We start from the raw sequence: 13,178 nt of genomic DNA on the forward strand, positions 1-13,178 counted from the left end.
TTCACTCCTTATTGCATGCTACTAACTGAGGCTTGCTGGAAGTTATAGGGGACATGATGGGGTTGTCTTTACAGCTTTATTTGCCAGTGTCCAAACACCTGAAGGCAGTTGCATAACACAATGGACTAGAACTAAAGATCCTGTGTCCTGTAATGTACTCCAAAAAAAGTTTTTTTAAGGTAAGTCAAACACCCTATTTTACTTTGCTCACCTGCAACTCTGTTCCCTGCTGGGAGCCAAAACAAATACTTATGGGTATGGAGGAGCATGTTACCCACATGGGCTTTTTGGGCGTATAATCACTTTTATTAGTGCCAAATCCTTCAAAACCAAAAACAATGGGTAGGGCTTATTTTTTCCTACTTTTGTTGGATTAGCTGGAAATAGTCAATTGTTTAAAGTACTGACTAACCGAAAAGGACAATTTCTTTGAAGTAACTGGATTACCAATATAACTGTTAGTACTCTACCCAACACATACAACATTTGCATATACAGTTTTTTCATCTAGCATTACTACATGTACATCAATTATATGCAAATGAAACAGCTGTTAGAATGGGGCAAAATCAAATGTTCTTAAGGTGAATTACCCCTCCTTCCACTTTTGCTACTCAGCAATCCCAGGATCTCACTGGAACCATAACATTAACCTCTCCAGTGAAGAAGCATAGGGAGGAGGGCTTTAATGTAATAAACAGATATTACATTTTAGTGCAAGGTTCACTTTAAAAAATGCATGTCTATTTAATGCTGGTAACACAATACAACTGGTTGCAAAAAGTTAGAGACAAACTGTCAAGCAGCAGGCTGTCTACCACAAGAAACAGAGAAAGTATGGCAGCTGTCATTACATTGTGTACATATCATTTGTGGAAATAATCATAAAAATACTTTGAATTGAAATTCATTTTGAGCCTTGCTTGTTAAATCAGTGCTGTGCTTTGTATATAATAATCCAGTCAGTGTTATTAAATATAATTGATTTGGAAGATTATAGGTATTTACTGCAGCCTGCAGCAGCCATTGCTTCACTGAGTTGTCAGATTGTTACATTTGTAAATGAATATTCTTTCCCAAATAGATGCACTGACCTTTTTAGTGGTGTCATACATGCTGGCAGAGAAATATTCATAACAGTTTAATGTAGCTGAAAACTTTTGAAAAGAAATTAAATATCTTCTGGTATATGGCAATTGCAATAGATTTCAGCTAAATGATGTGGTATGTAAGGTGATTATATTTTTATTAGGGGGATTTTCAAAGATTTGCTCTACAGTTAAACACATAAAACAATTTGCACTGATGAAAATGACAAAGGCCCTAGCTCTAATACTACAGGAGCTTCATCATAAAGCATATTGATGATGATTTATAAGACTTAGCATGCGTTACTTGGTTAATTGCATTTATCTGTTATCCTGTAGCATGATGCACAATAAGCTGGTGATGTTACAGTTAGGGTGAAGAATATTAGTAAAGTGAATGGTTTGTGTAATTCTTTTACAACTAAAGATAATTCATATAGCTGAGGCCAGAGTGAAAATTAAACATGGCAAATAGCAGGTTACATGGAAAACGCGTCATTTTTTTTTATAAGAGCCTGTATATGGGTTTCTGTATTATCTACAAACATTTCCCATGCAAAAATGTCTGTGTTGCCTTTAGCAACAGATTATAGATTTTCTTTTCACTGCAAAACCGAACTTAAGTCTGGTTGGCTACTACATCTATTATATTTTTATACCTTTTTTTTTTACATGCTATTGGACTGCTTTATGAAAAATCTGATCACATTTGAGTATAATGGCCATATAGTATGCTTTAATATGCTCTAGTTTTATTTATAAATTGAAATATTCCTATTGGTTTGGGGTGAAAAACAGCCTTACTTTTGTTGTAGATGTCATCAATCAGCCCAAGGCCCACTGAAACCAATGTACCATGGCTGCAGCAGCTTGATGAAAAGCTGTCCTCACAGCTACCTCTAGTTGCAGCATAAGGCAGCTTTAATCAGGATTGACCACCTAAAATGAATAGGGGAGGCCTACAACCTGTATGGCAAAACAGAACCACTGCGCAGAAACATGTGTCAGAAGCGGGGATCGGCACCACTGAGCCTGGAATTTATAGGGATTTTGGTAGTGCTGAGTACGTGAATGGGGTTTTAATAACATAAGATGTATAGTAGGCAAATGAAAATCAACTCTAGAAAGACTGCTCTAAAATTTTTAAAGTTGATATCTGATTTCTGATTGGTTGCTATGTATCAGTGCTCACCATGTTTCTTGCTTCCATTGCTGTTAAAGCTAATACCTGTATTTTTAGGTATATTTATCAGTTATGTTTCCTGTATATACAATATATAGACACTTTTTTCCTCTGATATTTCAACATACATGTGTCTTTCAATTTGTCTCTTGTTTTTATCTTTTTTTTTTTTCTATCTAGGTGTGCATTAAAGTGACTGTAATCAATTTCACTGTGACCAGATCTGGCCTTGAGGATCAGCTGCTAAGGTAACTTAGTTTTATTCTATACATTGAGTCCAACCAGGTATAAAAAGATTTACCTTGCATCCTAATAACCCTTAACCCCTATTTGTTCCAGAGGAATGTAAAAAAAACTTGTAAAACATAATCAATTTAAAACAACACTATAAAGAGTATTTATTTTGGGTAACTTTGTAAAAAAAAAAAGGCACCTAACCCATCCTTAATCACTAGGCATGTTCAATATAAAGAGTAAAGAAGAACTCCCAAAAAAATAAAGAAAAAAGAAAAAATACACCAGATATTTTTCATGTATAAAAATCTACAGAACATCCTAAAAAGCAGCAAACTGAAAAACTGAAATGCTTTTCATCTTCAATTACCCTGTAGTCAGGAAAGATTTGTGCTTGAATTGGCAAGTTGTTAATCTGTATAATTGTTTTAATACTGTGTATTGCACAGCAGTTCATTTGCTGTTTATATTTTTTAAATTAAAAATATCAGAGTTAATTGAGTTGATTTATATAAGGAAAATAAACTGTACACTTTGCCAGTGCACTTGCCCTAATTTTCCCCAGAGTTTAATGAATGTTTTTTCCTTGCATCTAATTGAGTATTCTTTACAAACTGAAGCTTCACCGCATTCATTAAGCTCTGGGAAAAATAAGTGCGCAGTCTATTTGCTTTTAGTAAATCAACCCAACTGTTCACTGCTCTGTCATTTAGTAGTGGACTATATGTAGTATAAGACAGTTTTTACTGCTACCAACAACAGCCTTCTCTACAGAACCAACAATATGCTGCCAGCTGCACATCTGCCAGTACTATCAGAAATCAATAGCATTCCTAAAACAGGAGATGGTATGCAAGCCAATGTGAAGTTCTGCTCTAGGCCAAGGCCTTGGTTGCTTCCAACAAATGCTTGTTAATTGGGATTTTTAAGAACTAACATGCACAGGAAGATCAATAAGCAACATTTTTTCACATTGTTTTAAATCTATTGAGTGATTTTTAGGCTATGTTGTGTTATGTTTTCAGGTGCTATGCAATCTGCAAAAGCTTTGTGAAACACTAAGCATATCATCATTTATCTTACTGAGTTACAGTAATAATGTTTAATTTGTGGAAACTTATAATTTGTGATTATTCATTTTCCAATGCCAGTCATACATGTGAAAGTACTAATTATGATATTAATTTTTCAGTGATGTTGTAAGGATTGAAAGACCAGATCTAGAGGAACAGAGAAACCAGCTTATTATCCGCATAAATTCTGACAAGAACCAGTTGAAAGCGATTGAGGAACGGATACTAAAGCTACTTTTTACATCGGAGGGGAATATCCTGGACAATGAGGAACTTATCAATACCCTTCAGGAATCAAAGGTCAGCTGTTCATCCACCTGTTGACTATGGATTCCCTACTTGTGATCTAAATTTTTCCTGGCAGCAGGGCAGAAGGACTGGATGTGTTACACAATGATTACATTTTCTTTTTTTGTGTAGTATGCCCAGAGTCTGCAGCTGGTTAATTGTTTCTGAAACTCTATAGCACTATTGTCAGAAACAGACTGCTATTAGCGGGTCACTACATGAAAGTTTTTTTTTTCTTTTCTAATCTGTGTCATTGCTTTATTCAAGAAACATTTGACAGTTGATTACTTACATTGGTATCACTAATGTTTTTGGTTCCTCCAGTTACAATTGGCTATGCATTAGAGTAGCAGAGAGTGTATCTATGGTGATTTGTACTTGTTTATACATTATGGGGGAGATTTATTAAAACTGGAGCATGCAAAATCTGGTGCAGCTCTGCATAGAAACCAGTCAGCTTCTAGGTTTTATTGTCAAAGCTTAATCGAACAAGCTAAAGTTAGAGGACGATTGCCTACCATGCATGGCTGAGCCAAGTTCTGAGTGCTCTAGTCTTAGTAAATCTCCCCCATTTGTTTGAAAGTTGACTACATGGGGGAGTCCTCCTTTTTTCTGTTTGGACTTGGCATGGAAATTGTTACTATTAATTTTCCTACTTCCTTCTCCCGTCACTGCCTGGCTCCAGTTCGTAAAAAAAAAGAGTTCCCTTCCATCGTCTGTATATTGTTTGGGCTGTGAAAGTATCTCAGTCACTGATTCTTCGGGAAGACTGGTCAACTCTTTTTTATTCCGGATGGACCCAGTATGGGTACACTGGCTTCTCAGTCCATCATCTTTAAGTGTCTTAGGCAGACCACTTCTGGTCTTGAGAAATCGGGTTACACCCATTCCTATCAAGGTATACTCTACTAGAGATGTGATTGATTTATGTATTTTTGTGCATTATGCAAACTTCCTGGTTTGTAAAACTACCACTTTGTGCTGTTTTTGTTTTCTATTTTATGTATCTTGGGGCTTATCTGATGCCAGTTTTGGGCTTTTGGGTCCTTCAGGCAGCTGTTTGAGCTGCAAATAGTTCTCAGTGTGTGTTTGGCTTGTGTTGTAAATGTTTTTATTTAATGTATTGCAGGCTACAAATAAATGCAGTCAGGTGACACACAACAGCATTTTTAGGAAAATGAAGGAGAGGCACATCATACTTGGGACTTTTTTAGTGCAAAAATGTCAACATTTGTATAAATAGTGTTGTGGGAAAGTTTACACTGAGTGATGGCAGAGTATGAAAGACCACTGCTAGATGGGATGAGTATATATGCTGTGTCAAGGAAGTCTATAGGAAGATTGAGAGGGTGCTGGTGGTGGGAGAAGAGAAAAGAAGGGGAGGTCGAGATGTTATTTAGAAAAGAAAAAAAAAAGGGCGAAGTGAAACAGAGAAGGTGGGGGAGAAGTGTGGTGGGGGAAAGGGAAGCAAGCCCATTACTCCTGCACACCCCTTGGGACCCCCCACCTAGAGCTCCTGCAATGTGAGAACTCCTTCGTGCAGCCAGGATCAAGCATCTATCAGCGGGGTTCTGTATTCTGCAAGTGTGGTAAATTCATTCTGATAGTGACAAGTTTTTTTAATTGTCTCAATTTTGGAACTAGTGTGTTTTATTTTATTAATTTCAGTCAGCCTTTGGGGGATTGTCAGAGGTTATATTTGTTTCTATAGTATGGGTATGCATGCTCTAGTTGTGTTAGCATTGTTTTTTCATATTGTCATTTGGACATATCATGTGAGTGAAGAAGGTATCTTGCTGGGTCTTGACATAGGTCATTAATTGAGAGTTTACTTATTATTTTGTGTATCTTGTTCCAATAAGGGTGTATAAATGGATAGAGTTAGGCATGCAACACGGTTCCCTCTGCAGTGTTACGGTGGCAACAGATGTAACAGGAGAGGAGCTAGGGAAGGGTCTTTGTAGTTTGGTCGTGATGTGCTACTTTTTTTTCTTGGACCCATTACCCCATGTTGCTTTGTTGCCCACCATCCTGTTGGAGTTTTTCTAGACATCCCAACAGTCTAAGGATTCTAAGAATTCCTGTGTCCCTCATTAGGCAATAAAGAAAATAGGATGTTTTGTATTGTAACCTGTATCCCCTTTATCTGCAGAGGTAGCAGCCAGGGGTGCATAATGCTTTTCTTTGATGCAAGAATTGTTCCTGCTGTCACTTTCGGCAGGGGTGTTAACCCCTGCCAAACGTGACCCAGTCAAGTGAATGTGGCTGCTCTGTAAGCACGAAGGGTGCTAATGTGGGATTCAAGGGGTTAAAACAAGAGGTGAGGAGGCAATACAATGCCTTCTCACTGTCTGTCAAATGTCCTCACTGTCTGTCAAATGTCAGAGACGAAGACTGGTGTAAAAAGCCCTAAAATAATTTTCTTGGAGTCCATTGAGGGACACAGGTCCATCCCCTGTGTGCTTATTTCATGCTGTCTTTACTAATTTCCTAGTAAATATGACAGTTGTGGGTGGGGGTAGCCTGTGCTGGCCAAAGGTTTTTTCTTGCCAGTGTCTAATTCTCCTGTAGGCGGCAGTATAACCCAACAGTCTAAGCATTCACTCTGCTTATAGCATAAATCAACTCCATCATATTTATAAAACAGTTGTGCTCAAAAGTTTGCATAACCTTGGAGAATTGGTAATAGTATGTACCATTTTTAAAGAAACCCATTCTTGCAGGTGGTATAGCTGCCCATTTCGTCCTAGCAAAATGCCTCCAGGTCATGCAAAATCTTTGGTTGTCTTGCATGAACCACATGTTTGAGATCTCCCCAGAGTAGCTTGATGATATTAAGGTCAGGAGACTGTGATGGCCACTCCAGAACCTTCACCTGTTTCTGCTGTAATCACTGGAGGGTCAACTTGGCCTTGTACTTAGGGTCATTGTCATGCTGGAAAGTCCTTTAGAGTCCCATATGTCACGATCGCGGTGTCAGACCCCAGACCATCTCACCAAACTCGTGACCGAAGGGCTAACCGATCTACAACCGCGATGTGACGTGCGTAACAATGTCACACCCAGCTGCACCCTGCACAACGATTTTCCAGCTAATGGATACCGATCGATGTGCCAGCAGCCTGAATCGATTATTACTGGGTCAGGTTAATTACGCAATTAACCCCTTCACACTGCCACCACCTCCTTTTTGATCAGAGAAAGAGGAAACTCGGCGTTCAGCTATAACTCTATGATGGTTGATATAATCGACTGCATAACCTGGTCATAATACAGGCCTGTTATACAGAGGGTTAAAACAAACAGTAGCATCTCTTTAAAGGCAGGGATTCATAAATTGCAATTAAGAGCTATAGAAACAGTTCAACACTTTCAGAAAGAGAAATGTATTACTAAAAGGGTCAAACAGGTGCAATAAAAATATTTACAGAGAAGATGTAACTAAGATATATATATATATATATATACATAGAAAAGAGCACAGCCCAGCAAAGAGATAACAGGGAGAAGTTAAAGGGTTAAGTTACTTGCCAATAAGCCTTGGATATAAGCAGATCATGTTTCACATTTCAGAACGAAAGGCACAGGTCTCCCCAGGTGGTATATTGATGTTAAAAATGGGAGATGTCTTCAACTTTCTTCTCTTAGGCTTGACAGCCTGCTTTAAAGTTTCCCAGCAGGGGGTGGTTCTGAGGTAAAAACCAATCCCCTGTTTAGGGAGGGATCGTCAGGCAGAACCCTAAACTGGAGCCCACATCTTTCATAATTCATATTCTGGTCCATAACTTTCCATCTGCACAAGCGACAGTCCACCCGTGGGTATATTATTATGCAGACAAGTCTGAGGATTATTTAGATATGAATTATGAAATTATATATTGCACGATTCACGTGTTCTCTGTTTCGGCTTCCCTGATGGTCCGAGCTAAGCGAGTGACCCATCAAACTGTTTGCCTGCTCATTGGCCATCTGACGAGGTGTCCGGTTTTTATGTAAGTCTCTCATATTCCAAGATAACCAGAAATTGTCAGAGGACTGATGATCAGTGTCCAGCAGTGCCTCCCACCAATGCTGCCTACCTGTGCCCATCAGTGCCACCCACCTGTGCCCATCAGTGCCACCCACCTGTGCCACCTATCAGGGCCCATTAGTGCTGCCTATCAGTGCCCATCAGTGCTGCCTATCAGTGCAGCCACATCAACGCACATCAGTGAAGGAGAAAAATTACCTGTTTGCTCTATTTGTGTGAAAAAAATTATAAAAATGTCATATGGGTACAGTGTTGCATGACCACACAATTGTCATTCAAAGTGCAACAGCACTGAAAGCTGAGAATTGGCCTGGACAGGAAGGGGGTATAAGTGCCCAGTAGGCAAGTGGTTAAAGTAGAACTGTGACATCCCATTAGAGAAAAAATGTGCTACAGCATGTACTTGTACCTCCATTTACAATTTTCCCTTAGTCCCCCTGCAGTAGCTCACATTGTGTGCACACTGTGTGTAAAGTCACATAAAAATGTGAGTTTTTCAGTGATTTTTAGCATTTTTGCACTAGCATTTAGTGGCATTTTTTTTGTGTTTATTTTGCATTTTTTAGCTTTTTTTTGCTCTAAAAAAGTCCAAAAACACCAGTTTGCCATTCTTTACCGTGTTTTTCAGTGTAAGAGCATTTTTACAGCCAAAAAACTCCTCTAGAAACCCACTAGCTCTGGGTTTTTCTTCAAGCCAAAAAACGCCCCTGCCAAAAAACGCTGATTACAGTCTATGTGTGCATGGATACATAGGATAACATGCTGGGAAGTTTACTGGCTGTAGAAAAAACCGCCAAAAGGGGACTAAATGTTAGAGCAGTAGTGTCCCTTATGTAGATTGTGCACAGTAACTTAAACGGTAAATCTGAACTCTTGTAACATTGTAAATTTTATTTTTTCTCATTGACTGTAGATAACTTCTGGTGCTATCAAAACTAGGCTGCAAGAAGCTGAAGCCACAGAACAAAAGATTAATGCAGCTCGAGAAAAGTACAGGACAGTGGCCACCCAAGGGTCCGTTGTGTATTTTGTCATTGCCAGTCTCTCAGAAATAGACCCGATGTATCAATTCTCATTAAAGTATTTCAAACAAGTAAGTTAAATATTTATATTACTAGAGATTATATTTCTATCACAACATCCATTCAGATATTTCCTTACATATTCTAGCACAACAGAATGACAATCAGAGCCTAAATATTGATTTTGTAAAGGGATAGCACTTCTGTTAGGTGTTTATTGCTGCCTTTGAACTCATTGTCAAGGTTTACCATCACTTCAAGCCCCAGTGACAGAAAGGCAGGGAAAATCCAAAATGTGAGCACCAGCAGAACAAAATTGAATTTGGGCCTTACTAAAAGAATCCTACTGTCTTTTGCAGAAGCCTCTTACAAAGAGGCTAGATGTTGATGTCCTGAAAAGTTAAGTGGCAATTTAGCTTGTTACACCTAAATTTCAAATCTTTTATTGGCTGCATTGACATGGTAACAGATGAACAGTGTGAAGTCTCACAAGAGAAGATTATACTTAAAGCACATCTTAATTTATTTTCAATCCCAGAAAAACCAATGTTCCTGTACCCTATTGCACCTGTTTTTGAAAAAGTCCCAGGATATTAATTCCGGGAGTTTTCCACATGGTCACATGACAAACTGGGGCCCCTCTTCATGCTCTCTAGCACGGGCAGCAGGCAGTTTCATAGTTCAATTGCAAGCTCTTGCTGCATAATGAGGCACACCCAGGTGGGACAAGGGAGGGAGGTCCCATGACAGCCTGGGCTCACAGGTAGGAGGTTGAATGATGCAGGCCATCATTTAACCCAGAAGAGGACAAGCATTGGTATTGGATGATGGAGCAGATCCTGGAAGGCAACGTGGGGTGTGAAAAACGTGAGTAGAGATTTGGGAAATTTTTTTAATTTGAAGGGAAAGAGGGTTTAAATAACAAAATACATAAAGTTCTGCTTTAAACATGACACTTTTAAAATATTCTAAAACCTTCATTACTTAAAGAACCAAGTATGGTTTCTACTTTCTATGCTATTTAAGTATACATGTTCTTTAAGGATGTGACGCTTTAAAAGAGGAATTCCAGGTACTGATATTTTATACCTAGTTATTTAGTGATCCAGCTTGGACCAATGTAACTATACATATGCCATACTTGGCCGATGCCCATGAAAGCGGGAAATTACTGAAGTAGACACTGCTACTAAACCTCTACTCCAGTGATCTCCACTACATAGTTACATAATTAGTCTGGCTGAAAAAAGACAAGAGTCCATCCAGTTCAACCATTAAAAAAAAAGTTATAATCCTACACCCACAGTTGATCCAGAGGAAGGCAAAAAAACCCAGCAAAGCATGATCCAATTTGCTCCTGCTGGGGAAAAAATTCCTTCCTGATACCCCGAGAGGCAATCGCATATTCCCTGGATCAAGTTTACCTATAAATGTTAGTATCCAGTTATATTCTGTGTATCCAAGAAAGAATCCAGGCCTTTTTTAAAGCAATCCACTGAGCTGGCCAGAACCAACTCTTGAGGGAATCTATTCCACATTTTCACAGCTCTCACTGTGAAGAAACCTTTCCATGTTTGGAGATTAAATTTATTTTCCTCCAGACGTAAAGAGTGCCCCCTTGTCCTCTGTGATGACCTCAAGGTGAATAGCTCTACACCAAGATCACTATATGAACCACTGATGTATTTATACATGTTGATCATATCCCCACTAGCTTTTGGGTCCGGCGCCGGGGGCAACCCTGCTGCATTGTGAACACAGGAGGTTGGCCATTTGGCATGGGCTCCATTCAGTGATTACAGGAGGCAGATAATGTGATGTACTTGTCCCACCTCTCCACCTTGTCCAATCAGTGAATGCTTTGTATTGATTCAGAAAATGCAGAGCATTCTCTGAATGGCAGTTATGCTGAATGGCCAACCTCCTGTGTTGAGAATGCAGTAGTGGTGTCTACAGTTATTTTCATCTTCTAGAGGGGATTAGCCAAGTATTGTATATACGAGTACATAGTTACATTGATCCAAGCTGGACCAATGTACAGTAACTATATATAAAATATGCATACTTGGAATTTCTCTTTACGCTTTAATAAAGAAGTAGCAGGTAAAGTAGTGATGTTCATAGTGAAACCTAGTCTTTGGTAATGTTCATGGGTTCAAGACTTCAGGCAGTCATTCCCAGTAAAGGATTCTCAACAAAATATTAAAAATGAACATTTTATTTATGATTATATTCAATTGTCCAATTACTTTTAGTCCCTTGAAAAAGGGGGGATGTCTACTCTTAAGAGGTGTAATTCCTAAACCCTTCCTCCAATTTGAATGTACATACCCTCAAATTAAACCAGAGAGTGTGCACTTTCAGCCCATATCCATTATATAACTATACAGTTGCAAGAAAAAGTATGTGAACCCCTTGGGATTACGCGGAGTTTTGCATGAGTTGGGCATAAAATGTGCTCTGAACGTCATCTAAGTCACAATAGAAGAACACAGTCTGCTGAACATAATACTACACAAACATTAGATGTTGCCATGGTTTAATTGCACATAACATGTAAACATTCACAGTGCAGGGAGGAAAAAGTATGTGAGGCCCTAGCTTAATGACTTCTCCCAGAGCTAATTGGAGCCAGGAGTGAGCCAACCTTGACTCCAATCAGTGTGATGATATTGGATGTGTTGCTGCCAGCTGTCCTGCCCTTAAAAAACACACACCTGTTTTGGGTTTACTGGTTTTAAGAAGCACTGTCTGATGTGAACCATGCCTCGCAGAAAAGAGCTCTCAGAAGACCTACGATCAAGAATTGTTGACTTGCATGAAGCTGGAAAGGGTAACAAAAGTATCTCCAAAAGCCTTGATGTTCATGTGTCCACGGTAAGACAGACTGTCTACAAATGGAGAAAGTTTAGCACTGTTGCTACTCTCCCTAGGCGTGGTCGTCCTGTAAAAATGACTGCAAGAGCACAGTGCAGAATGCTGCATGGGGTAAAGAAGAATCCCAGAGTGTAAGCTAAACACCTACAGAAATCTCTGGCACATGCTAACATTTTTGTTGACACATCTACAATAAGGAAAACATTAAACAAGAATAGAGTACATGGGAGGACACCACGGAGGAAGCCATTGCTGTCCAAAAAGAATATTGCAGCACGTTTGAAGTTTGCAAAAGAGCACCTGGATGTTCCACAGCACTACCGGCAAAATATACTGTGGACAGATGAAACCAAGATTAAGTTGTTTGGGAAGAACACACAACACTATGTGTGGAGAAAAAAAGGCACAGCACACCAACATCAAAACCTCATCCCCACTGTAAAACATGGCGGAGGGAGCATCGTGGTTTGGGGCTGCTTTGCTGCCTCAGGGCCTGGACGGATTGTTGTCATTGATGGGAAAATGAATTCCAGAGTTTATCAAGACATTTTGCAGGAAAACGTACGACCATCTGTCCGCCAACTGAAGCTCCGCAGAGGATGGGTGATGCAACAGGACAATGACCCAAAGCATACAAGTAATTCAACAAAACAATGGCTGCAACAGCACAGAATACGCCTTCTGGAGTGGCCCAGTGTGAGTCCTGACCTCAACCCGATTGAAATGATGTGGCATGACCTTAAGAGAGCGATTCACACCAGACATCCCAAGAATATTGCGACACTGAAACAGTTTTGTGAAGAGGCGTGGTCCAAAATTACTCCAGATCGTTGTGCAGGTCTGATCTGCAACTACAGGAAACGTTTGGTTGAGGTTATTGCTGCCAAAGGAGGGTCAACCAGTTATTAAGTCCAAAGGTTCACATACTTTTTCCTCCCTGTACTGTGAATGTTTACATGTTATGTGCAATTAAACCATGGCAACATCTAATGTTTGTGTAGTATTATGTTCAGCAGACTGTGTTCTTCTATTGTTGTGACTTAGGTGACGTTCAGAGCACATTGTATGCTCAATTCATGCAAAACTCCACGTAATCCCAAGGGGTTCACATACTTTTTCTTGCAACTGTAGCTTGAATATGTTTTGGTCAATACCTGAAAAAAATTTAAATTGTGCCTGTGTCCAAATAAATATGGACCTAACTGTATATCTCTTTATGTTATTCTGAAATGTCTCTGCTATTGGTTACCATGTATCACAAAATCATTGCTCTTTGTAATACTGCAATGAATAATCCCTTAAGTGAAAAATGTGAACTGTACTTACAACTGAAAAATATACTGTTTTGTGTCTCTTCTATTTGTATGCTCTGCAATTACATGG

General features: G+C 39.2%; 1 protein-coding gene across 1 annotated transcript in view; it reads left to right on the forward strand.

The window, feature by feature from the left end:
* Nucleotides 1–13,178, forward strand: part of DNAH6 (dynein axonemal heavy chain 6) — a gene marked incomplete at its 5' end in the record, with an annotated part of 237,814 nt that overhangs the window by 145,065 nt on the left and 79,571 nt on the right. Inside the window, 3 exons of the mRNA XM_089670117.1 lie at nt 2,452–2,519; nt 3,698–3,878; nt 8,810–8,989. Of these exons, the coding sequence (XP_089526243.1) occupies nt 2,452–2,519; nt 3,698–3,878; nt 8,810–8,989 (429 nt within the window). The remainder of the gene's footprint in view (nt 1–2,451; nt 2,520–3,697; nt 3,879–8,809; nt 8,990–13,178) is intronic.

The sequence above is a fragment of the Staurois parvus genome, unplaced genomic scaffold, assembly GCF_062004578.1.
Source record: "Staurois parvus isolate SC_StPar_1 unplaced genomic scaffold, SC_StPar_1.0 ptg000086l, whole genome shotgun sequence".
Taxonomy (NCBI): domain Eukaryota; kingdom Metazoa; phylum Chordata; class Amphibia; order Anura; family Ranidae; genus Staurois; species Staurois parvus.